Source organism: Dipodomys merriami, unplaced genomic scaffold, assembly GCF_024711535.1.
Source record: "Dipodomys merriami isolate MVZ:Mamm:240054 unplaced genomic scaffold, mDipMer1.0.p SCAF_32, whole genome shotgun sequence".
Lineage (NCBI taxonomy): Eukaryota > Metazoa > Chordata > Mammalia > Rodentia > Heteromyidae > Dipodomys > Dipodomys merriami.
In genome coordinates, this window is record NW_027204715.1 from 6,923,667 (window position 1) to 6,951,426 (window position 27,760).

The 27,760-nt window shown below is 43.2% G+C and overlaps 1 protein-coding gene across 5 annotated transcripts in view; it reads right to left on the reverse strand.

The window, feature by feature from the left end:
* Ctnnd2 (catenin delta 2) overlaps window positions 1-27,760 on the reverse strand; it is a 795,501-nt gene that overhangs the window by 126,755 nt on the left and 640,986 nt on the right. For all 5 annotated transcript variants that reach the window (XM_070042191.1, XM_070042192.1, XM_070042190.1 and 2 more), the window contains one exon: window positions 2,436-2,553. In XM_070042191.1, the coding sequence (XP_069898292.1) occupies window positions 2,436-2,553 (118 nt within the window). The remainder of the gene's footprint in view (window positions 1-2,435; window positions 2,554-27,760) is intronic.

Below are 27,760 nucleotides of genomic sequence, written 5' to 3' on the forward strand. Positions count from 1 at the left end.
TCTGAAGTGGCTGAGCAGAGGGGCTGAGTGGAAAAGGGTGGCACAATAATGCCACGTTCAAACTCGATAGCCCTGGCTGGCCAGCAGGGACACGCATCCCATCTGATCACAGACGTGTTCTCAGCCAGGGCAAGGCTCTGTGTCAGGAGTTCAGGCCAGACATGGCATATCCCTCTAGCTGGTTGGGAAGGAAACGGGTACTGTCTGGGGCCCGTCTTGATGCCCTGACCATCTGGTCTTCTGAGTCTAGCCAGGGAAACTCCCGTTCATTACCTATTCTTTTTCTGGGAAAATGTGGATGCTAAAATAGATGCTCACCAAGGTCCCCTAAGAGCGTGGCAAGTCGGATCATCTCAAACAACAGAAAATGGTGCACAAACCGAGTTCCTGAAGACGGGTGAAATGTCAGAGGTAATGGCAGAGGAACTTGCCTGAGGCCCTGGCCTACCGGCTGGATTGTTCAGATAGCAGTATAGCTCCTTTGTATCCCCTCTGCGGTAGGCAGCAGGCGTTGCCTTCGGTGCCCTGGCCTCTCACTGCGGTGAATAGTAACATGCTCAGCCTTGCTGTGGCAGTGAACTTGTGTCTATTGTGTTAACCTGCCTCCGTAAATACTCTAGACATCTTGACTAGTCACTTTCTTAGGGATTCAATTTTCTTGTCAATGATTCTGAAAGGTTTAAAATGGTTACTAGGGCTTTTTACAACAGCGGCATGTTAAATCTTCACTGCATTGTGGTTTGTCTTTGGAGTTAATAACATATGGCCAGGGAATGGATGCAAGCCCAGCAAGCTGAGGGATGGGACAACAAGCAGCGCTCCAAGATCTGGGGTCCCGGGGGCCAGGACCCCAGGTATTGGGCTCCAATCTCCAGGAAGTCTCAGAGATCAGTAATTAAAAAAGAAATTCTTGGTAACTTTAATTTGTAGTCCAAGTTAATAAGTGCTATGCTTACCCACAGAGATTGTTAACAGAATCACTTATTACTTATCTTGTTAATCTAACTTTCCAACATTATATTCTGCCAGATTGCCAACTAGTGTACTGCATAGCTCCATCTGTTTAGGCAGGTACTTAATCCAAGATGCACACGGCGTCACCTGACCCCTGTGTCCAGGACAAGCCCTGGAGGTCGGGGTGGGCTACTCCCATTTAGATGATGGGAATGCCGGTAGGTCAGGGGCCACTGTGAGGAAGAGGAGGCAATCAGAAGCTGGGCATCCAGGCAGTGACCCACTGCCAGGGCTGAGTCTGCCCCCCACTGGACACATGGGGAGTCACGTCTGGGGTCATTTTTGTTCTGTAGAACTGGGGTGCCGTGTTACTGACATTTAGCCAGTGGAGGCCAACAATGCCACTCACCACCCCCAACGCCCAGTGCACAGCGCCTCACAACGAAGCCCCAGATGGCAGTCGGGGTGAGTGTGAAGAGGCCCATCAATCCCACCTGCCACTTAAAACCTCTGGTGACGTCTGTGTCCATATCAAGATAGTCAGTAACTTCTGTTGAGTATGAGGTGGAAACGAGGGAATCAAGACAAATGGGACAACAACAGCTACAACAACAGCGAAATAAAGCAGTTGCAATTTAACATGTTAACGGATTCACTGATTTAGCCTTTTGCCATTTTAAAAAAATCTTTTAGGCATTTAAAAATGGCAATGAAGGGCTGGGAAGGTGGCGCAGTGGTAGAGTGCTTGCCTAGCATGCAGGAGGCCCTGGGTTTGACTTCTCAGTACTACATAAGCAGAAAAAGCCAGAAGTGGCACTATGGCTCATGTCATAGAATGCTGGCCTTCAGCAAAAGAAGCTCAGGGACAGTGCCCAGGCCCTGAATTCAAGCCCCAGGACTGGCAAAAAAGAAAAACGAAAAAGAAAAAATGGCAATGAATACAGTTAGTTATTAAAAAGAGATTTTAGGAGAATATGTAATTATTCATATAGATTTGTTTTGGGGTTTTGTTTTGCCAGTCTTGGGGTTTGAACTCAGGGCCTGGGTTCTCTCCCTGATCCTCTTTGTGCTCAAGCTAGCGCTTTGCCACTTGATCCACAACGTCACTTTCAGCTTGTTCTTGGTAGTTTATTGGAGATAAGAGTCTCACCAACTTTCCTGCCCCAGATGGCTTTGAACTGTGATCCTTAGATCTCAGCCTCCTGGGTAGGTAGGATTACAGGTGCCAGCGGCTGGCACCTGGCTCATATAGATAGTTTTTAATATATATCTTTTGTAAAAGTTGATATTATAAAACTAGAAGACTCTGGGTACTGTGATGGGCAAAATTTACAAACCCACCTGGAACACTTGTGGTTTGAGTAACAAAACGCTGTCTAGATAAAACGTGGAGTTAGGACAGAGCTATGGTTTTTAGCTACGATTCAGTCTCATGGTTGCCTTTATTCTCTAACACACATAATCACCCGGACACTACAAACCTTGCTATCGATCTCACTGCTCCCCAACGCAGACTGAATCACATACAGCAAGGCATCGGTCAGCCCCTCACACTCCCGCATCCTCCGGCGGGCCTCTTCTCCGGCTGAACTCACATTCCTGCAACGTGAAAGGGACAGCAGTGACTTCCTCCGTGCTCACCAAGACACCTGTAAGAAATCCGCTTTCCTTTTTAGAAAGTTCACCAAGAATATTGCTTTAGTGAGTGGTTATAGCTTCAACAAGAATTAGGCAAGTCACAGATACCTGTGTTACAATTTGTGAAACAATGCAGAGGGATTTTTAGTTGTTGTTTGTTTTGTTGTTGTTTTCTTTCTTTTGGTGCTGGTCCTGGGGCTTAAACTCAGTGCTCAGGCACTGTCCTCAAGCTTTTGTGCTTAAGATAGCACTCTACCTCTTGAGCACGGCTTCACTCTGGCTGGCTTTGGTGGTTAATTGGAGATAAGAGTTTACAAACTTTTCCCAGGCTACCCTGGAACTGCGACCCTCATATTTGAGCCTCCTGGGTAGCTAAACTTAAAGGTGTGAGCCACCAGCACCTGGATAGGTTTCTAATTCAAGCAATTACTCCTAGATGCATGAAACATATCTTAAGAGGACCTTTGTATTTTTCTTGAAGTCAAGGAGGCTTTCTTACTCTCAGCTTCACCCTGTTCAACAGAAGAGGCACATTTTCATTCTGATAATCAGCTTTTTATCATTGTTAAAACTTTTGACCAAAGTAAGTCTGAGTTATGTTAGCTTATGATTAAGAGAAAATGATGTAAACAATAATACATGTTTAAGCTTCAAACATCACAGTCTTAACACAGCTCAAAGTTTTGTTCATGTTTATTATGAATCTTGAGGGCAGTCTTCACTGTTTAAAAATTAAGATCCTGAAAATGTTTTGCATCAGCCAAACATTGAGTGGCTAGTTGTAGCTGTGGTCTTAAGTAAGTATTTGACAGTGAACCAATGTCCAACCTAATTTTCTTCACTGTCATGATCCTGATGCCATCTTCTGCCCATCACATGGAAGACAACTTTCGTGTCTGGTTAGAAAATTAGTACATCAAATTTCTATGGAAAAGCAGCATTGGAACAATACTTGTAGACTATTCAAACTACAAATAAAGAGTAAAATAGATTGGTAGATTTGACTAAACTATATTATATGTTGCAAATTTCATAGTCAACACCCTTTCTGCAATTAATTTGCACTAGTTAGCTTTTTAAGCACTAATAGGTATATACTAGCTAAAAATCCTCTTTATAAAGATCTTGATTGCCTTTTCAGTTGAGAGAGGTCATCTGAAAGTTTCTCCTTATGGAGGATTCTGTACTCATTTTTTTAATCTAGTAGATGCAAAATGAAACCATTTCTACATTTTCCAATTAAAAGAACAATCTCTTCTATTCCAAGGCAGCCGGGTAAGCTGGACATCTCATTACTCTGAGCCTCCGTCACTCAGTGAGCTTATTTAAATTAAACTGAACACACAGTGCTCTCCAAGGATCCACAGTGGAACTTAACACCATATGTTCAATTGAACGACTATAATTTCACAGGAAAGATGTGTCTGTTGCAGATGGCCAGCATATGGGAGATCAAACCACAGGGAAAAAAATCCAGGGATGGGATTTCTGGGGACTCAATTTATTTGTGATTAGCTGTTCTCTTCGTACTCCCTTAGCTCTTGAAACTTCCATCATTGATCACTCACCATTGATTTTGTATTGGAGTTACACTGTAAACCTTATTACTCCAGAGGTACCTTCCCGGGCAGGGTGGGGGTGGAGTGGGAAACTGGTCTGCTGAGTGCCTGGCATGTCCATTTAGGTGCTCCATAAAAGTTGGCTGTTACAAGTATATGCAGTTCTTCCTTGGGATTAGAATTCAGGAAGCTGGGAGCCTGTCCACAACTTGTCTAGTCCGCCAGTAATTCTCTGTGCCAGATGCTTACTATATATAAGAGAGCTTTTAATCCATCAGAATAGAAGCTTCTTAGCTTTAGTTTGTATCTGACACAACAATCCCAATCCGGTATGATTCAGAGCAGGTGCAATATTCAAAGAAGCAAAAAGCATTTGAAGACTGCATGTAACACTGAGAGGATCATCATTCAGCTGGAGAAAGGTACTTTCTCCTGGTTGTTCATACTATTGATTGAATTCTGTGAGTGCTGGAGACAGTCAGGTAATCCCATTTCACACCATCTCCAGTCCTAAGTGGAGGAAGAGGTTTTACACTCAGGCCTGAGGCTAGTTTCCCGTCTCCAGACTCTGTTAGCTCCTTTCCTTCTACCTGACTCGTGTTTTGGCCTTTACAGTCTAGCTTCCCCTGTAATCAGTGCATAAGCACTCTCTGGAGGCCAGGTTCCATCGCTTCATGTTCATTCTTATGGTGTCTCAGCTGGGCCAACCCTGCACAGCCCTGGGCTGCTGCTCACGGAGCCCCTTTGTCTCATTTCCCAATTGATAATCGGCAGAGACCAGCCATGGGATCTCTGTGGGACCTGGGCCTGGTTTCTGAAGCCATGCACTAGATTTAGGGGTGGAGCTGTGCTTGCTCAGAGTGTGGCAAAGAGCAAAGCTGAGGTTATATCTAGAAGTACCAGTGATTTCCACAACAAAGCAGAAATAGGCAGCCATGTTTTTGTACAGTCTTGATAACAGCCTAGCAAGGCAGGCAGAAGGGGAGGCAGAAATCACCAGATGACCAGGGGTGCCAGACCTAAATGAGGAGGTGGCTCAGGATGCATGGGGAGGAGCTAAAAGCCTCTTGACTCTCAACCATGGCCACAGAAAGGTTGTCAGCTATTCCAAGGCTGTGATGACCCTTCCACCTGAAATCTCCTCTTTCTACATCCAATATATTAATTTGGTCTTCAGGACTTAATCAGATGTCTGGTGTGCACACCTTCCAGGCCTTGTTATTTCAGTTAGCGTTGTATTACTATGACAGAGTAACTGGAAACAACTTCAGGCAGGAAGGATTTATTTATCTCACCATTTTACAGGTTTCAGCCCATGGTCACTTGGCCTGTTTTTCAGGCCTGATACAAGGTATTCTATTAGGAATGGCAGAAGAAAATTGCTTACTTCATGGCAGCCAGGAAGCTGGGAGGGGCAGAAAGAGGAAGGGGAAGGGCTAAGATACACCCTTTGAAAGGATGCCGCTAGTGACCTGCTTCCTCCAATTACGCCCCCTCTCCTCATCTGCCACTCAGCTATGACCTCATCAATGGAGCTCATGAGCTTAGCACCCTCACCATATAGCCCCCTCTCAACAGGGCCACCAGCTGAGACCACACCTTTGACGCACAATCCATTTGGAGAGGACTCCATATTCAGTCATAAAACCTGGTGAGCCCTTCCATCCCCTCCTGCTTCCTAGCTTCAGGTGTCCTCAGTGTTCCATCTGGTTGCTCATCTGGGAGGACAGGTGGAGAACATCAGCTGACCTCACTGTTTGACCCTTCTACCCATGTCCTTGCTTAGTGCATAGTAAAAACTCATGGAGAGACCATCAAATGAAAGAGCACATGACTCCCCTCAAGCCCATCCCTTTCTGGATCGGGGATCTTAACTCGTGCAATACCCCCCCTCCCTGGGAACATGTGGCAATGTCAGTGTATTGAATGTTGAGAGGAGTAATGGCATCTAGTGGGTGGAGATGGCCAGGGTTGCTGCTAATCTTCCTGAAATACTTAGGAAAGGCATCGCAACCCAGATGCCAGCAGTGTGGTGGCCAAAGAGCGTGCTCTCCATGGCTAGGACCTCAGAGTATCTTATTTACATGTCCTGCTTCAACCTGTAAGGCATGTGTAGATCAGTGGTCCTTTGAACTCACCTCTATCATAATCAGTTTGAGTTTGATACAAAAATAGAGAGGCCCAGGTGCTCTCTGATCTCACTGCACCCTGTCCTCATGTTCTGCTGTCCAGATGTCCACATATGCATCACGAGAGAACTGTTGTCTGAGCCACAGCAGTAGATGCACATTAAGATATTTATTGACTGGCCAGAAGTCATATAACGGTCTGTTGTGTGTGAGAGACAATTTGTAGGCTGACCAGTACTGGGAAGCTCTGCCTAATAGGACTGGATACAGGGGACCCCCACCTCATTAACTTAGACAGCATTGAGACCACCCCCACCCACTATGGCAGCATGGAGACCAGTAGAAGGCTTCCAGAATGAATGTCTAGAAACAACAGTACATTTGTGAAGGGAGATCTGAGTACAATATAAGCATGGATCACCTTAATTATTTGGCCATGTAATTAACTTCTCAGCCACTAATGAATTTATCAGCAATTATCTGATGTGAGTGTGTGTGTAAATTGGAAATTACACCCAGCAGGGCTCTCAACCATGAAGTGTGCTTGGTTTTGCTGCAGTGAAAACCACTACATTTTAAAGAGACTTACATTGGGATCAGAAACTTTCCCTATAGTGGGCTGAGAGAAGATATTTTTGCTCTTGGAGCTACATAGGGGCTCTGTCAACTAAACTTACTTTGCTTTACTTGTCACTATATCCAGATAGTTTGTTAACTCGGAATCTTATCTGAAGGACTCAGAAGTGGCTTTTTTTTTGTCGGTTGTGGGGCTTGAACTCTGGGCCTGGGCACTGTCCCTGAGCTCTTCAGCTCAAGGCTAGTGCTCTACCACTTGAGCCACAGGGCCACTTCCTTGACTCAGAACTTAATTATGACTGCTAGTTATCCTATGTTGTTCCCATCACTGTATGTTGAAGACAGGAAACTTGGGTCTTCGTTCATCACAGATACAGAAGGACATGCCCCCAGAAACTGTGTTTAATTGATTTTTCATTCACACCTGATTTTAAGTGATTCAGATTTTGGACTTTTGGGCTGAAGAGATTGAGGATTCTGAATTAATGTTTCAATGGGATGGAATTTCATAGAGAGCTCTGGGTGAGATGAAAGTATATGGGATATAAGGGTCAAAAGGTCAAGTGCTGCTGGCCAAACACTGGCCTCTGGCCTATCGGTGGGAATCTGTGAAGAGGCAGCCTTCCACGGACTGTGGAGTTTTGCAGATGGGTTTAAGATTGTGGAACTTAGAATATCAAGATTTTCCTGGATTATTACTGTGGGCAGTAATTCTATTCACCTTGAAGTGGCTGAGATCAGAGCTATTACAAACATGATGGTACCACTCCTGTTACTGCTTCTGACAGGCAGGGGGTGGTGGGGGTTACATGTGCTGAGAGAGAAGGAGCCAAGAGCCATGGGAAAGAAGCGCTCAGCCAACAGCCAGACAGGAAACATTCAGACCCACATTCCCACAGACACAAGGAACTGGATTCTGCCAACAATGTAAAATAGCCAGCAGCCAGCACATTTCCCCGCCCCCCAGAGCCTCCAGAGGGAAACACAGCCCGTTGACACCTTGATCTCTACCTGTGAAACCAGAATCGGGACTTCTGACTCACAGACACTGTGAGATAATAAACTCAAGCTGGCTAGAGTACCAAGCTTGGGCTCACTTGCTGGCAGCAATGGGAAACAAATACAGAGCCTGTAGCTGGCGAAACTCAGGGGTGAATGGAAGTCTTCTTGTCAACATTCCCAGTGTTTTACATCTTATCTCCTTCTGGGAAGACAGCTTACTGACAGTACAGTCATGCAGGAGGGATCTCTGGACAGTTAGGTAAATATCTATACACAGATATATGTATATAGATGTGAATATGAATATGTATATGTATGCATATACAAAGTCAAGCCCAGTGTGTTCCATATGTCTGAATGAACATGCTTCTTAGGGATGTGTGTATAGAGGGGAGGTGGTGTCACATAAAGCACTTGGGTGCAGAGCCAGGCTCGAGGCGATGTAACCCAGAGCGTGCCAAGAACCTGTTGGCATAAGAGAGGTGGATGTGTTGTGAAAAGGTACTTTTTGAGGCAAAAGTCTATCACTTTAACATTTCTGTCCCTTCCCTCATCATATTAGTCTCAAGACATCCCCTAAACCTGCAGGCATCTGCCTGGTCTTAACTGCTCTCCCATTTAGTCAATACCTCCTACTTGTGCCAAAGCAGACCTCCGGAAACCTGTCTAAAGAGCATCTAGTGAACAGAAAGAGCTGTGGCTGAGAGGCTATACCTGCCTGAGCAATGGGTGCAGTGGTTACCAGCGGAGGAAAGTTGAGGCAGGGTCCTTGGCCTATTTGAGCCTGCACTGCAGCTTCAGTCATTGTAGGCATATTCCCAGAACATGAGCAATTATGACAGCCATAGGTGCCCAGCAGTGTTCACCACACCCCTGCATACTTCTTTCGGGCACAAATTGACTTGAAGAGCTCTTGACTTGTCTCTGCATTGCGTACAGAGCTGGTACCTCATTGCAGCCAAGTTAGAACTATTTCTAAAGAAATGCTTCCCTCTTTTTTGTGTGTGAAGATTAGCAGGGACTTGCTGTGTGGACTAGGAGGCACCTGACTGTCCTCTCCCAAGGAAGGCAATTTCTTTATAAATGAGATGATGACAATCATTTGGTAATTGCTCTGGTTGCTGCAGAGACTGAATGTTTTAGTGGCCGAAGACCAGCTACCTACTGTGGCTAGGAGCGGACCCTCAGTACATTCACTGCTGTGTTCATTCCTTGACCTCCCTCACACATGTAAGCTATCAGAAAGAAATAGCTGAGCGTCTCCTTCATTGACTACTAAACACTGTACCCTTTTTGAGTCTGCCTGAGTCCGGGTCTTTTGGTATTAGCCATGCATCAGGGAGCATTGCTCAAGAGAAGCCCCGAGCAGAGCCAGAAATACCTGAGTTGCAAGACACCCTCTTGCTGTCAAGTACTACCTGGGGCTTTAGCTACATGATTCCAATTAAAATTGATGGTCGCCACAGAGTTAACTGCTCTATGAAATGTCTGCTAAAAGTTTCCCATTGGGCTAAATTACAAGGAAGTAAGAGGGATAAAAAGAGTGAATGCTGAGTGGCTCAAACTACTGAGAACCTAATTGTGCATGTGGTCCTTTGTGTTCCACTAACGCTCACCTGCCGCTCACAGTTGCTGTTACCTGACAAGTATCTAAGGAAGGAGCTGCATCACTGGACTTCCATCTTTTCTTGACTGTTTCTGGAACTCCAAGTGGTGCCGTGTGCCCAGCATATGGCCAAACCCACTCACCCCCTACTTCCTAAAGCCCCCACGGTTTTCCTCTTGCCTATGTGAAGTACTCTGAAACTTGGGTGGGATGCATACACATCAGAAGCATCCAGGATTCAAACCCTGCACCCAGCACCTTGGCTCTGCCTCAGGCATATCAACCATGGCCATGGCTGCAGCTTTGCTGGGTCTGCGAAAGGAGTTGTGAACCGTGCTCCAACCATGAATGCAAAGACAACGGCATAAGACTAGCATGGGTGGGGTGGACAAATACAGCAGTGCTACTTACTAGACACTGTGTTGAAAAGGAACTACACAAATTGTGGGTGGGAAAAACTGGGAGAGTGAGGGAAGGAAGGGGTGAAACCACCCAAAAAGAAATGTACTCATGACCTGGCTTATGTAGCTGTATGTGACCTTTATAATAACAATAAAAAATAAGAATTACAAAGAGAATAGCATGGGTCAAAAGCAAATTTAGTTAAAAAAGGAAACACCCCCACCCCAGTATTTACTTTTCTTGTTTGCCAATTCAGATTGTTCATTAACAAAAATCTGATGTGTGTCTATGCACACACACATATGTAAAATTAATATGCTAGGAAATATTGCAAAAAAAGGAGTGAAATATTCAGTTCACTACACAGGAAGCTTCCAGAAAAACAAGCATTGCACGGTTTGACAAATCAATGCTGACAAGATCCAATTCTCTGCGTGTGGAGCCCTCCAGCCTGCGAGCAGTAGAGGAGCAAAACTGACTACTAAGGGACTATCAGTACCTGGCCACCTGCCTTCAAATGTCACATTGGAGCCTTGACAACCTTCAAGACTTGGCATCATGCTCTGCATTATTAATACTGATTAACACAATCTCCCTAGCTTTTACTTCAGTTCACCACCTAATTTTCCACAGGCAGTCAGGTAATCTTTCCATTTATTTACGTGTAGGGATTTTTAACAAACCATACTTCAAAGACTTATTAAAGCATAGAATCCAAGTGGTTTTTAAGAGCTTGCTTATAGCTAGATGGTAAAGATTTCCTTGAGGCATATTTGTTGTTCTCATGATTGCTTTGATCACTTACTGATAGCTTATCGAGCAGCAATAAACGACCCCCAAACTTAAAGTATATTTAGAAGCAAAGAATTACCATATACTCTTGTGTCTTATGTTTTCCTTCCATACAAATGCCTAATCTTTGCAACTATTGTTACACTCTGGAATTCTTAGTCTATGGCTGCAGCATTTCCCTGACAATTTCAGGTAGCGATGGAAGAACACAGGCTTCAGGGCTTGCTGATGTCCATCCCTCTTAGCACTTTCGCTCTTTATGATGCCCTCAGTCCATATGCTGAAATCCTCCCAATGAGATGGAATCAGGAGGTATGGGGAACTCATTAGGTCACAAGGGTGAGACCTTCATGAATGGAATTAGTGCCTTTATAAAAGATACCCCAGAGAGCTAGCTAGCTCTCTTTCTGCTGTGTGAAGACCCAGGAATGGTCATCTGTCTGGACTAGAAGAGAGCTTTCACAAGAGCCCATCCATGCTGGTCCTCTCATCTCAGACTTCATGTCTGGAAGAGCTGTGAGGAATACATTCCTGTGGTTTATAAGCTATTATTCAATTGGTCTGGGCTCCGGTGGCACAAAATGACTACAATGGACTTCTTAGATGTCTCTGAAAACAACGCTTCTGAAGTTTTTGTAGTGAAAAAAAATCAAAAACAAACAGTCCTGGCATCAAAATAACTTAAACTCTGTGTCCAAATTGGAAAGAATTCAAAATAAAAATAAAAAACCCTTTGGTTCATTCTCTTAGATATTTACTCCTCTCTACGTTGCTATCTCATAAACTTTAAAGTTTTAAAAACTCACTTTAAGGTCTTATTTGAGCTAAAGACATGATGAATAGTAGAAAAATATTGTTTCCAGAAGCTAGGCAAGAGATGAAAGTGTCGTTCTGATTGGTAAACTAACAGACTATTTGGTCAATGATTACTTAGAACTATGGAGAATGACCATGGTCCACTCTTGGAGGAGGGAAAGAAACTCCAGTCTGTAGATGGTGGGGTTGGAAAAAAGAAAAAAAGAAATTAAGACTACATCTATATTTCATGTAAGAGAAACACAAAAATAATAAAAGATGACCTTCTTTTCTGAAAAAAGTATCTGTATTTCATCTTAATTAAAGAAATATGTTTTAAAATTTCTGGATGGCTTATTGAAATAAAACAGGAGGTAACTTTTGTGAAGAAAGATCATAAATGGGTCTGAATTACTACTTTTGAAAACAGTTGGAAAAGCACAGTGACATCAGCTCAGCCCATGCTCAATCCAGGCTGCCCTGTGTGGTAAGTCTGTGTGTATAAGTCATGAGAATCTAGATGCAGAGGTAAAAGGGCTTTGAGGTGATATTGAGGTAACTCATCAGCTGACGCTAAGAGAGGGAGATATGGTCTCAAACGTTCCCACTAGGCTCAATGTACTCACACGAACTCTTGAAAGCAGAAAAGAAAGTCAGAAGAGCCAACTGAGTTTTGTGGCTGAAAAGGGAGGAGAGATGGGCAGCAATGAAGGAGAACCACCATTGTTTCTTGCAGGCTGAAGGAAGGAGACCAGGACCAGAGAACTTGATAACAACTCCTGGCCAACAGCCAACAAAGATAAGGAGTTCTCAGCCTGTGACTGTGTGGAATTCAATTCCGCCAACAATTAGAATATAGCTAGAAGTAGGATCTTCACAGATATTCTTCGTAGGAGCCCCGTGTCTCCATGATTTCAGATATGAGAGACTCCAAGAAGAGAAACCAAACCACCCCCTGAACTTCTAGCATACAGAATGCTGAGGTAATAATATTGTACATAGCCTAATTTGCAGTAATTTGTTATTGAAGCAATGGAAAATTACTATATTCACATAAAACCAAAACATGTTTTTTAAAAAAATAAATTGCTGTTCACAGTTCTGCCATTCGTTTCACAAACATTAGACAAACTTTCTGCTTCTTTCTATTCAGGCATTTTAGATGCTTTGAATAACGATATGAGATGTAGTCGGAAAGTAGGACTGTTAGGTGTCTCCTGCAGCAGGAATGGTAATCTAAATAAGGTTCTCACCAACTCCAGGTTATACCAAAGGGTGACATTTCCTGGTTTACTGCCAACAGATGGCTTTTCCCTTTGCTTGTGTGCTAGATAATGGCACCACTGGGTGTACAATTTCCTTTTACTGCTTCAATGGTGAGGGGGGTGATGTTTCAAAACCCAAGGATTATAAACCAGCATAGAAAGGGCAAACTTCAAAGGCACTTTAAGGAGCCACCAAATATCATTAAAAACAACCTCCCAGATATGGACCCAAGAAGTTTTCCTTTGTTGTGGTTGTTTTTAATGGACTATGTGAATTTTTTTGTTTCTTTTGTATGTTCTTCCCTCTATGGTATATCCCCTGTTGTCACCGTATTTGATTTTGGTACTTTGCATCTCGTATATACATTTATCTAATTTGGGGATGGGAAAGGGAATAACAAAATGCTGAAACAAGGACACAGGATGACCCATTGCAACAATGATACTCACAAGACACCATGTTGGAAATGAACTTTACAACTTCTGGGGGGAGGAAGTAGGGGAGGTGAGGGAGGGAAGGGATATTGGGAGAAAAACAAAGGAGGGGATAATAATGCTTGATAACAAATATATTCATTACTTTACTCATGTAACTATTACCCCTCTATACAACATCTTTACAATACAATAACATTAAAAACAACAACAAAGAAAACCCAGAATATGTTGGTAATGAACTTACATGTTGGAAATGAACTTTACAACTTGGGGGAGGGGAATTCGGGGGGAGGGAAAGTTGGAAAAAAATAAGGAGAGGTAACAATGTTTGAGAAGAAATGTACTGTCACCTTGACAATAAAATTAAAAAAAAACAAATGAACAAACCCAGGTCACAGGACAGCCATGAGGAGCTGAGGTTTCCCACCCCCCCCCCCCCCCCCCCCCGCACTGAGTTCAATGCCTCTGTCAAAGGGCTTTTAGTCCCTGAAGTACTTGTGTCACTCCTGGCTTTGAGCAGGTGTTGAGGATCATTTAAAAATTCTACCCTTAGCCAGTGCAGTGGCCATCCCGAATATAACTAGGAAACAGAAGACATCTGCCCTCCACTCTACGTCTGCCCAGACTCTGCTGTCACTGAGGTTTGATTGCTCTTTGCAAATGGTAGTAGAGCAGACTATATAAAACAACTTTATAGGAAACAGAAATGAAGGTATCATTACCTCAGAGAAACAATCTAAAAGATGGAAGCTAGTCACTCAAGATTTTTCTAAAGCTCATCTTAATGTAATTATGTAACTGGCCTTATGGCTAATCCTTTTATATATATATATATATATATATATATGTACTGAAATGGAAGAGATATAGAGATCTGTTCATCAGTACAGAAAAGACAGTCACAGAAAAGACAAGGGTAGATTCAACTTCTTGTTTAAAATACACTCAGAAAGCTATATGTACATATATGTACAAGTGAGACTAACAGATCTAGTGATCTAATGACTTCATTTAATCTGATAATAGACTAAAATTCTCCAGGAAACACAGTGTCATTTTAATGTTAAGTACAAGTACTCAGCAGGGAAAAATTTTATAGCATGTATAAAAAGAACCCAAATATATAAAGTTATTCCATGTTCAAGGACATCTTGAATTGCTGCAGTCTCAAAGCAGTGGTTGTCTGTCTCTTTTCCACATGGACATAGCTCAAGGGCAGCAGGACCATGACTGATGGTCCACAGCAGCCCTGGCCACATGCGAGGTGACTTATGGTGGGTTGGGGGTCACGTGCAGTGACAAGCAGGCCTGTCACTGTCATATCCCGTACTGTTAAACCTGGAACCCCCCTCCCACATCACCCCCTCTCCCTGTCCAATAAGTCAGCACCTCAAGCCAGCTCTACTTCCAAAGCATATCTGGAATTTTCGTTCATGGCCACACCATCAATCATGTCCCCACCATCTCGTCTCTTAAAAGACTCTCTCTTCTCTTTTCTCCCACCTATCATGGCTTACATGCAATGAGGGGATTTTTGAGAATGGACATTTGGAGCACAAGTCCTCTCTAGGACCTTCCATTTTGTTCTTAGTCAAATTCAAGACCTTATAATAGCATGGGATATTATTTCCTTCTTACACATTTGTAGAAACAGAGAGTGTGACCTTCCCGTCTACCGGCATCCAACACAGTGCCTTCCAGAGAGTGGGCACTTGTTAAACACTTATGGAATTGAAAATCCTGTATCTCTAGTCAAATCCAGAAATAATATATCTACTCCAGGGTTGTTGGAAGGAGAGGGCTGGATGACAGAGAAAGTGTGTGAGGAATGTATCCCCTCATGACTTGCATGTTATTGGTGAAATGTTGCTTGAAAGACAGGAACAGTACTAGCTTTGGTGCATACCAAATGCACAAATGTACAAATCTGGCTTTTTTGTTATACCAGTGTAGTCAAGATGTTGTATTACCTAATCTAATGTATGATTTGGGAAAGATAGTAAAGACTATACAAACTCCAAATTGTGCAGAGATTGCACTGATTTTTCTTGTTTATTCTATCTTTTAATGTCCAGGAACAATACTAAAGCAAATAAACTTACTAGAGTAATACTCTAAGCCCTGCATGACTCTTTATGAGGAGTTTAGAACAAGAAGAAGAGCAATAGGCCTGTGATTCATTCGCTGACTTTGGGCTAAGAGTGATGAACCAGAGCTGCTGTTAAGGATGCTGAAGACAGATCTTCTTACAGACATTGTCTATTGGATGGCTTTTTTTTACCCCTCAGATTATTCCTGATGTTTAGGATTATCTGTGGAAAATATCAGCACAATTAGGAACCTGTCCAGAGAAGAAATGGAAACTACTTAATGACCAGAACAGTTTTCTGTCTACTGCTGCCATGATCAGATTAGCGCAGAATGTTTCAGTTTACAACCTACATCTTTCTTCTTATGATTCTCTTTCCTCACAGATCAGAAGCCCAGTAGAGGTCTTCAAGGCTCATGGCCATGACTCAGAAAGACTAAATTCCATCTTAGAGGCCTTGGGGGAAAAGGCATGGCTCCCCTATCCCAGTAACTGGCAGTATTCACTTCCCTGTGGACTGACGCCCCATTTCTGGGCTGGCTGTGAGCTGAGGCCATCTCCCAGTGGCTGCTGGCAGTCCTCAGTCCTTAGCTTGTGGAATGACTCCTTCAGTACCAACAATGGCATAGTGAATACTTCATGCTTCAGATCTCTCTGAAGAATTCTCCAGAGAAAGTTAATGGGATTAAACATCCCAGGCAGATTAACATGCAATAATCTCCTACCTCTAGTCCCTGACTGCATCTGCAAAATCACTTTTCCAGTAAGGTGATGTACTTTCAGATTGCTGGGCAGAATACCTTTAGGGATTATTTTTCTGTAAGTAATGTAAGTGCTGCAAATGTGCTGAGTTCTTCGAGTTCACTTGTTACAATGGTTCAGTGGATATCTTAGCAGAACAATCCTAAGAGCTTCATCTGAGTTATAGGCATGGCCAGCCCTGTCCAGGGCCTGAGAATGGAGGGACTGTAGATCTCTGGCTGTTACTAATTGAATTAACCTTCTAATCTTTTAATTCTAATGATTGTGTTTACAAACCATATACTGATACTGTCTTACAACGTTGTATGTGCCAAAAAATTAAAGTTTACAGTTGCTTATAAATCTAAATACCAAGGGGAGATCTGTAACTGTATCTGCCAAGACTTCTAGTTCTTGGGAATGCCCTGGAAAGAAGGAGAGGAGGAAAACATATTCTCTCTTCATCACAAAACATGTTTTCATGACATGGATGGAAGGATCTGGAACTATAGTTATGCACTAGAAGGAAGGATCTGGAACTGTAGTCATTACTCGAAGTTCCTACAATGTACAAGGCAATCTATCACTGTACAGTGTTGAAAAGAATGTTTACTCAGATTTAAATTGATGCATACTCTGGGGCTGGGAAGGTGGCTCAGTGGTAGAGTGATTGCCTTGTATACATAAGGCCCTGGGTTTGATTCCTCAGCACCACATAAGCAGAAAAAAGCCAGAAGTAGTGCTATGGCTCAAGTGATAGGGCACTAGCCTTGAGCTGAAGAGCTGAGGGACAGCGCCCAGGCCCAGAGTTCAGGTCCCACAACTGGCAAAAATAAATAAATAAATAAATTGATGCATACTCAAATTACTTACTAAAAGAAAGGAAAGGAAAGGAAGCCTCAACAACAACAAAACACACCACACACACACACACACACACACACACACACACACACACACACACACACAAAAACACACATTGCACCCATGCACAATGGAATATACACAATGAGTAGTTAGCTTGTTTACCTCTCTAGGTTAGGATGAGGGAAGGAAGACAGACTCATTTGATTCCTTTTGTGTTGTTTGATTGTTTTAAAAGCACACACTCGGAAGACAGTTATTTTTTCATTTTGTTGAGTGCTAGTGGATACAATAATAGAAAAGGTCACAGTAATTAACTATAATTACATGTTGATATGACTGACTCGACCTCTTTCCTAAGGGCTCTGAGTTCCTTCTTGAAGATTCATGGTAAATAAAAGAGTAAACGCTGGAAGTCAGTGCAAGCTGAAAAAGTAAAGATGAACTCTCACTAGGGAAAAGAGAAACCAGGCCGGTGCCCTAGGCTGGCTGTGTCTGCAGCCAGGTGTCCAGAAGGCAGCAGGCAGTGTCAATGGGAACACGTTTTCCTCCACGGGTAACTCCCGTCAAGGAATTAATATGCATGGCTACTTGGTGTTTGACTGCTTCACAACGTGGTGATTGACTTCAGGTCAGCAAACACAATTCTTTTTTTGCTGTTGTTGTTGGTCGTGGGGCTTGAACTCCGGGCTTGGGTGCTGTCCCTGTGCTCTTCAGCTTAAGGCAAGCGCTCTACCACTTGAGCCACAGTGCCACTTCCAGTTTTCTGAGTGGTTTATTGGAGATAAGAGTCTCCTGGCCTTTCCTGTCTGGGCTGGCTTTGAATCATAATCCTCAGATCTCAGCCTCCTGAGTAGCTAGGATTATAGGCGTGAGCCACTGGCGCCCGGCTAGCAAACTCAATTCTTATCTCCTAATCATTACAGAAGAAAGGAAGTCTGGAGCTGAATGTTAGAGGGGAATGCACCAAGCGCACATCCATAAGCTACAGTGGACACATCCTGATCTTATGTAATGAATGCTTATTTCTATTGATAGCCACTTGTAAGGGATCAAAGTAGTGTTTACTCCCTAGGACAGCTAGGGGAGTGAACAGCTTTCGCATATGGTTTTGGACAGTACAAAACTTCACTGATCCTTTCTCTCTGGATCTGCAATGAGCAGAAGATTAGAGAGAAAGTTTGTAATGCAATCCATGGCTGACTCCTCCCATCTCTTCCCCCCTTAATTTCTGCTCATTCAAGGCCTATATTGCCACCTACATATCATTCAATATTTTATCTGGAGCTTAATGAGTAAACTCTTTTTCTACAAAGTCGAAAACCAATTCCAAGAAGATGAAGAAACCAAGGATAGAAAAGGGATCTGGAATTGGTAGTTCATACCTGTAACCCTAGAGACTGAGATGTGAGGATCACAGTTCAAGGCCAGCCAGGGCTAGAAAGTCTGTGAGACTCTTATCTCCAAGAAAGCATAAAATAGTTGGAAGTTGGGGCCCAAGTGGTAGGGTGTCAGCCTTATGTGAAAAAGCTAAGAAATAGCACTCGAGCCCCAGTAACAGAACAAAAACAGCAAGGAAGGAAGGAAGGAAGGAAGGAAGGAAGGAAGGAAGGAAGGAAGGAAGGAAGGAAGGAAGGAAGGAAGGAAGGAAAGAAGGAAGGAAGGAAGGAAGGAAGGAAGGAAGGAAGGAAGGAAGGAATGAGATGCCTAGGAAATGGGTGGCTGTGATAGTCACTAAGGCGTCCCCTCGGGTAGAGATCTCATTCTGCTTCCTGTTGGTCTCACTTTCAGAGAGATGGGATGAATGGGATCTCCATCATCTGTGCTCCATGGTATTTGACTTGTCCTGAATAAAATTCTTCACAGCTCAGTCAGGTTCCTAGAGGAAGAAGTCTGGAGGCTAACAGCGAGGGGACCTTCTTTCCTCCCATAGCATCCTTGCTCCGGGGAGGGCAGGGGGAGAGCTTGGCCACTGCCATCCTGAACAGATGCCACTCGAGTCCCAAGGGAGGTGCTAAGAGGGATTGTCACCCAGAGTCTGGCTGCTGGCTTGAGTGGAGGCAGGGGGATAAGCAGGCTCAATGATCTCCCTTCAAATAGGAGTAAGCCCTGGAAAATCCTAATAAACTCCAGCATCAGTTCCTCTGTAAGCTTATTACTGTGTCAGGACGTTGGGCTCCATCAGATTTGGGATGTGTTGTTTCCTTTTATCTATTTCAGCTCCTTAGGAGCGACAGGGGTCAAGGACAAATGACATTTAATCATGTTTGCTAGCCCTGATGACAGTGCTGCCGTAGAAGAAAAACAAGGACAGTTCCTTTCTGTTCTAGAAAGAAACTGATCTGCGCTGCTTTCCTGAATGCTAAGGGCAGAGTCTGCCCTTCAGCTCCTGTCAGCAAAGGATGGACTCAAGACCCCACACACCACGCCTCCTGGCAGCCCGCACAAGATCACATTGCTTTTTTTCTTTCTTACTCCATTTGTTCCAACTCAAGCAAACCAGACAGCTATCAGAACATGAAGTACCCAGTCCTGAGGGCTGGGCTTGGAGTGCCACCCAAACTCGTGCAGAACAAACAGCGATCAGAACATGCAGTACCCAGTCCTGAGGTCTGTGCTTTCATTTCACAGGACCCTTGTTTTGTTTATATAAATTAGGCTGCAATTAGCAATTACATGGTTGGTCCAAAATGAGGTCAGGTAAAATGTAACCCCAAAGAAAAACACTGATCTGTAGACAGGGAAGTCCAGATAGGATGATTATGAAGACTTACAAGGGATGATTTAGCAGCTTGCCCCTTCCTGGGCATTGCCATTCTCACGCAGAACCTTTGTGCTAACACAGCTACTTTCTGGCCATAAGTTACCTTAAGAGAAATGTAATTAGCTGTAAGAATTCATTAGCTCCAGTCAGTGTATCCTCCTTGCTGGTGCAGAGCTAATTAATGGGAATAATGATGCATTTGTACCGCTGTGGAACAATCTTGAAGGACGAGAGGTTATTCTGAAGTCCTGGGGAGTCTGTCCTGTTACGTAGCAGACAGAACCACTGACAGATGCATTCAGGGCACAGATAGAAAAAGCTGTGTCCCCACCATCCAGTGTGGAAGTGTGCCATGCCGTTCCCACCCATTATGACTAAAGGTTGCTTCTTTGTAAAAAAATCTTTCAGACACAAGAACATGAAACCTGTCCGGGGCTGCCTGTTGGCTCTTTTCTACTTTAGGAAAACTTTTTAATTGGTGCTTCTAGAAGCTTTTGTCAGCTCAGAAGAGGGACTTTCTGGTTAGAATTGAGTAAAAATGAGCTTTGCTTTCAGGAGAGCTTCCCAATTTGGTTACTAGATGAGTAACATGTTATGCAAAGATGACAATGCCATCACCTGCATGGTGCCTGGAGGGCAATCTCACAAGTCCCCTCACATGCCTCTGTGTACCCCTTGCTTCCCCTGTCACCCCAACAATCCGGACTCAGAGAGCCCACACCTCAGCCCTCCATATCACAGCTCCAAGGAACAATGTGAAGGAGGCCAGGGAATTAAGACTCCTCAGCAGCTTTTGCCTTAAAAAATGCAAAAGAACTCATGTGGAGTGTTCTACACTGACACATTGACACACGGGAAGGTCTTTAGTCCAGGGATGAGGGCCCCGGAGAATGAAATGGCTTCTGGAGGCTTTTTCTTCTTTGAATCCAAATGTACTTGGCTAACCAAGGAAAAATGTTCTTGGTGAGACTCTGGGAAGAGGAGGAGGGATAATAGAATCAAGAGACATGGCTACAGTGTGGGTACTGAGCAACTAGGTTTTCTCTCTAAAGTCACAAGATGGCAGCTAGGAGTCTGACCTCTGAACGGAGTGTTTTGTGGCTAGCATTGGTTGTATCGCCCTCCCTGAGAACCTTCATTTGGCATTATTAAGAGGTTCAGAGCCACAGATACAGAGCTCCTCTGGAAGGTGTGCCCATCACCTTGGATGTTTTGTCCGGATTCATAAGATGCTGACTTTAAAAAATGAACATAATGTTACTTTAACAAGGGAGGGAGAGGTGGTGTGCAGACATATGTGTTAAAATACTGCAAATGTATAGCGTGTAAGGGATATGGGAAAAATGTTTGGTGAGCTCTTTCTTCAATTTATGCTGAATAGACTCCTTTGATTCATCAGGGAACCTGGTCTTTCTGCAGTGTCATGTAATTTGGGAGACAGCAGGAAGAAAACTTATATTTTTAATATCTGCAAGTTATGAAGGATTTTAAGGATGGACTACTATTTTACTTATCAAGCAGCTAACATCCTGTAATCCAGTGTTACATAAGAATAAATATTAAACATCATGGCACAATAATTGGGCATTAGCTAATGCTCTTCACTGAATTTTTTAAAAGGAAGTAATTTGTTCATACTAACAGGAAGATCTGCATATTCATACTCTAATAGGAATAATGGTTGATTGCACAGAAAATATAAAATTTAATATTTGTCCTCTTAATAGAAGCCAATATTTACAGCCAAATTATAAAATATGTAATTTAAAACAAGATTTACTTCCAGCCTATAAATTTTCATAATTAAATAGATGAAAATGTGCAGAAATAAGTAGCAGGAACTTTAATATGAATAACATGATGGGGTAATTTATATTAATCATTTATAGTTAAGGTGAAATCATTAGATTCTCATTTTTCCAAGTCAAGGAAAACAGCAAGAGCGCATTGGAAGAAATGATTGACATGACTACTTCATGACATGGAAATGCTGGGGAAACGTTGCACAATTCTATTTAGTCCCTTTGGGGGTCAGAAAGGTCTTCTGAAATAATTGAAAAATAAAGCTGTCTGGGGCTTTTACTAATAGAAAAGATAAGAAAATGCAAAATCCCTTTTAAAATAAAAGTACAAAGAAAGAATGTATCAGTTAGAGGGAGCGGATCAGCCGTGAAAATGTGTCTGTGCTTATTTCTAAAAGATTGTTTTTTTAGTCATTAATCAAGAAAACGTCCCAGCTTATACACCCAGTGCAGCTAGGTCCAGTGTATCAGACTGTCTTATGCTAATGATGTCATGCTTCTCTTTGCTAGCCCATACCTACTACAGAGCTCCGCACAGGATAGATAGAACAAAACTTTCAGTTGCTATAACTCCCTGCTCTTGTTTGGATTTCACCCAGCAACTTCCTCATTATAAATGGTATCCTGTGCTATATGCTGAGGAGGGTTAGACTTCTGTTCCACGATGGGATTGTCCACTCTGATTACTTATTGTAAGACGCTCATTGACTGATGGAACCTGGCTGTTGTGTCCCCAAATCCATCTCTGCGTTTGCCTTGATGCTAACGCTTCATTTCCCATGTATGCTACCAGCCAGGAGCACTGGTAAAACACTATATATGGACTACTTTAACGGATGACTGGGCTCCAGAACTCCAGTGGTCTTATGAAATTCTGTGAAGAGTCTAAGGTACAGACCCACTTTCTTCCCTGCCTTCTTTCCTTCCTTCCTTCCCTACTTCTTCCCTTTCCTTCCTTCCTCCCTTTCTTTATTTCCTTCCTTCCTTCCTCACTAATTTCCTCCCTTGATCCCACTCCCTCTTTTTCCTCCCTTTCTCCCTGCCTCCTGTCTGTTACTTTCTTCCATCTCTTTTCCTTCCTACCATCTTTTTCTCTCCCCCAACTCCCGTTTTCCTCCTTCCCTTCCTCTGTCCTTTCCTCTCTCCCTCTCTTCTTCCTTCACTCCAAGTAAGAATGGGAAAGTGGCAACCTGTATGCAGGGCATTCTTTATCAGTTGATTTTATGACCATTTCCACTTGGAAATAGACTAAAAGCTAATGTTAGTCTTTTGTGTAGAATACCTATAATTTTTATTTATATTATAAAAATGAATCTGTTTCATACAAGTCATCATGCCCTTGTTATGAGAATGCTGATTTATTAAAAATTATTTCCCAATGTGAGAACAAACAGTGCAAGTGAACTATGACAGTACTACACTAGGCTGACTTATGTCTCCTTAAAATTCATACTGCAAGTCCTAACCCTGTCACTCAGGGATGTGACTAGATATGAAGGGTCTTTGAAAAGTAATCAAACTATATGTATTATATTTATAAATTGAATTATGTACTGTACTTTCGTAGAGCCATGCACAACGGCCTTGTTGAAGATCCACCTGATTGATGTCATTATAATAGGAGAAAATTTGGGCAGAGATGCCCTGAGGTAAGACCATGTGAAGACACAGGGGAAGGCAGCCAAGTCCACAGCCTGGGATTCTCTGAGGGGCCTCAGAGAATTGGCCCTGCAGACACCTGGCTGTCAGACTTCTGGCTTCACATTTGGGAGGACATAAATCTCTGATTTTGAAACTATGCAGTCCATGGTGCTATTTGTCATAGCAGACAAACAAGTTCAAACACTATCTCCTCCTGACTGAGTTGCTGGTAAAAGTGTTGGGACGCACTGTGGTTGGCTTGAGCCTTGCCACCTGCAGGGTTGCTGAGATGGACTTCAACTGCTAAGACTCCCTGTTTCTGCCTCCTCCCCCCGCCCCACCCTGCCTCGGGCCCTGATGTGTATTCCCTCTCATTTTAGCAGACTTTCACTGCTGAGGCATGACTCAAGAAAGCCATGTCACACCCACCCGAGACACACAGGCCAGGAGTGAATGACTGCTCAATGAGAGGCTCTCTGCTTTAGAAGCCAAGGTGTGGGAAGAGGAGAGTAACAAGTTTAAGTTGAGCACTAATGCTGTTTACACTCAAAGATGAAGTCCTTTTCTTGTCCAGAAACACAGATAATGAATACACGACGCAGTTCAGACCTGCGGTTCATATAGTAGAGGCAAGGGTAAGGCCAGTTCAGAGCTCCCCATACAATATTTAAACATTATTCTTTAATGGGCTACATACAATATTTAAACATTACTCTTTAATGGGCTTGCATCAGTGGTTCAGTATTATAATGTTAGTTACTTGGGAGGTGGAAATGAGCAAGATCACAGTTCTAGGCTAGCCTGGGCATTAAAATTCCAGAGACCACATCTTTGATAGGAAAAGCTACGTTTGATGGTGGTACATACACCTGTCATCCCAGCTGCAGTGGGAAGAGAAAATAGGGGATGGTGATCTAAGCCAGTCCAGGCAAACAAGACCTTGCTTAAAAAATAAGCAGAAGGCTAGGAAGGTGGCTCAGTGGTAGAGTGCTTGCCTTGCATGCATGAGGCCCTGGGTTGAATCCTCAGCACCACATAAGCAGAAAAAGCTGGAAGTAGCACTGTGGCTTAAGTGGTAGAGCACTAGCCTTGAGCTAAGAGCTGAGGGACAGTGCCCAGGCCTAGAGTTCAGGCCCCAGGACCGGAAAAAAAAAAATAAGCAGAGCAAAATGGGCTGGAGGTATGACTCAAAAACATTACCTAGGCTGGGCACTGGTGACTCATGCTGTAATCCTAGCTACTCAGGAGGCTCAAATCTGAAAATCATGGTTTGAAACCAGCCCAGGCAGGAAATTCTGTGAGATTTATCTTCAATTAATTACTAGAGTGCCAGCCTTGAGCAAAAAAAGTTCAGAAACAGAGCCCAGGCCCTAAGTCCAAGGCCCAGGACCAGTACAATATTAAAAACAGAACAAAACAAAAAGAACCTATCTAGCAAGTAGTTCAATCTCTAATTCTGTAAAAAAAAAAAAAAAAAAAAAAAGTCTTTAAGAAAGATTATTTTAAATAGGCGAAGAATAGTAGCACAACCTTCACATAAAGATAGCAATAATTTCTCTTCTTACTGGTGGCTAATATGCAAACTAGTTAATAAATGTCCTGAGAGTTTTCCAGCCACTGTGTGATGATCACTTGCTGCATTTTGTGACACATTTTCTCAAGGTCACTGTGGAACCAGTGGCTCTGTGGGACCAAGCACGCATCCATTAGATGGGTTAAAATGACTAATTGAGGGTCTGAGTTTAATTATACTCATAAGCACAGGCACAGTGCAGTTCCTTTGACAGGCTTAATAACATTCTGTGTACACAAAGATAGATGGAAAAATTAGAGTTGTATATTGTTGTCCTTCAGGACAAGATGCTGAAGTGGGAACAGAATAATAAAAATAAATAAACCACTCGGCAGGCCTGGGAAATGAGCTGTGGAGGTTACAAAGCCAGAGTTACGCCCATGCTTCAGCTAGAGATAAAGTCCTGAAAAAGACTCATGACTAAATGGAATGCAGCAATGTGGAGCAGAGTCAGCTGTCTTCCTGAGCTAGTTGCTAGATTAAAAGGAGAATAAGTTGACTCGGTAAGGCCTTCCCTAAAGTTCATTCTGAAAGGATGATAATGGCCATGATAGGGAGTTTTAGGATATTGATTTGTGATATTATAAATGGAAACACTATTGTGTTTCACAGTAAAGCCAAAAGTCAGTCATTCTTGTACTTGGCTGCTGGAAATAACTTCCAGAAAAAAACAAAACAAAACACTATTTTTAACCATTCAGCAAATCAGTTAATACATGTAATGTACCTGATCAATGTCACCTTTTTCATCATTCTTCCTCATCTCTCCCCACCCCACCCCTTCCTTCAATTTTCTGAATTTCGTAGGCTATGCATTGAATTTTATGACTTCATTTCCCCCACTCCTCTTTTCATTCTTTTTTTTTTCTTTTTTCGGTTGTGGGGGCTGAACTCTGGGCCTGAGCACTGTCCCTCAGCTCTTCAGCTCAAAGCTAGTGCCCTACCACTTGAGCCACAGTGCCACTTCCAGCTTTTTTCTGCTTATGTGGTGCTGAGGAATCGAACCCAGGGCCTCATGTATGCGAGGCAAGCGCTCTACCACTGAGCCACTTTCCCAGCCCCTCTCTTCATTCTTCTACCCTGCTCCCCTTCTCCTCTCCCTGATCCTACCCCTACCTTCCCAGAACCCATTTCCTGGTAATCATTTTGCTGGACTGTGAGTTAGCCTTTCTAAGGAATTACATCACTTGAATTCTCCTTTGAAAACACCCTATCTCCATTTATGCACTTGTGTACACTTGCATGCAAACCCAAAGTGTCTACTTGTACATGTATAAATTGATTCTAGCTTCCACATATGAGAAAAAAATTCATCTTTGGTCTCTCTGGGCTGACTTATTTCACTTAACATGATTTTTTTCAGGCCCATCCATTTCTTTGTAAATGATGTAATATCATTCTTCCAGATGGTTGAGTAAAATTCCATTGTGGATATATACCAAGAAATGGTGTTTTCGTCATGTTATGCTCCCTGTGTGGAAGTAGAATGACTTCTGACTGTCCTTAATGTGAGATAAATCCAAGCCATATGTGGAAGCTGGCTCAGCATCAGGAGAGCCCGTGAAGTGCACTCAGCAGTGAGCATTGCAGGAATCAGATCCACGTACAGGGAACCGCCATTTAACAACAGGGTTACAGCCGCATTTTCAAAGGCCAGCTCTGAACAGTCGCTGGTTTTCTATCTATGGAGGGAGTGGCCATTTGCACAGATAAAAGCAGATGCCTACCTGGGTTGTCTGTGCCATGGTGTGGGCCCCTCTTGGCGACAGGCAGCCTGCCTTGAGCTATTTACTAACTGTCCTCCCTACCCCGTGTCCTCAGATGGCACCCTGGCCTTGCACTCCCTGTCTGTTTCTCACCAGGGTGACTGCTTCATTTTCTGGGGCTGTCACAAAAAGCATTAGAAAATGTGTGGCTGAGAACAACAGAAATGTATTTTCTCATTATTCTGGAGGCTAGAAGTCTGCCCTTACGGTGTCAGCAGGGCTGAGCTCACTCTGAAGGTTCTAGAACCCATACCCCCTTTCCCAGCTGGTGGCGGTTCCAGCAGTTCCCCACATTAATGGTTTGAGGCTGTATCACTCTCTCATGTCTGCCTGTGTTGGTGTGGTCTTCACTGTGTATCACCTGACAGTCTCTCTGCTTACAAGAACATTATTCATTGGAGTTAGGGCCCACCCTAAATCCGGCATGACTTCACCTTAACTCATCATGACTCCAAAGACCTTATTTCCAATTAAGTTCCCATTCGGAGGTAATGAGTGGACATGAATTTAGGTCACACTGAGAGGTAATGAGTGGACATGAATTAAGGTCCCATTCAGAGGTAATGGGTGGACGTGAATTTTGAGGAGGTGCTTCTATAACACATCCCACAGACCTTGGCCATGAGCTGGTCCACAGTCTGGTCAATCTGACTTCTCACCTCAGTCTTCAGGTTGTTTCAGTTCAACGTGAAGGATACATTGGCCAAAGATTAAGGAATGAACATAATGACCCAGGGTGTAGCAAAACAGTCACAGGAACAAAACTGAATTCATTTAGAGTGCTGAACAGGTGGAGGCAGGCTATCTGAAGTCATTTTACTTATTACCAAGAAGGAAAAGATTAATGAATAACTCACTCATACTAATGTTCTCAACATTTCTAGCATTTTGACACTTTCGTTTTAGATCATACTTTAACTGACTTTTAATTTTAAAAATAGCTTGAATGTGGCCGAACTGGAGCAAGATATTTTAGAAGAAAAAAAAGAAAGGAGAGCATGAATATGTGGACAGGGAAGAGGGGCAGAGGAAGAGGAAGGGGCGGGGCAAGATGTATGAAGCAGAGAGCAAAGGGGTGGGACAGAAAGGGATGGGACAGGAAGGGGTGGAACAGGAAGGGGTGGGTCAGTGAAAGGCAGAGCTTAGACCTAGGAAGTCCTTCTCTGTTGTAGGTCCTGATGGTTCACATCTCTAACAACCACTGTCCTATCCTACGGTCTAGACCCCAGCATTCTTAGCAATGGGCTCATCCAACAAAAGAGATGCCCCTTCCCCCATTTCTAGTCTCTTTCTTCAGTGACAGATAGGTATTTCAGGAACAAATAGATAGATCTGATTGAGAAGAATTCTATTTCCTCAGCCAA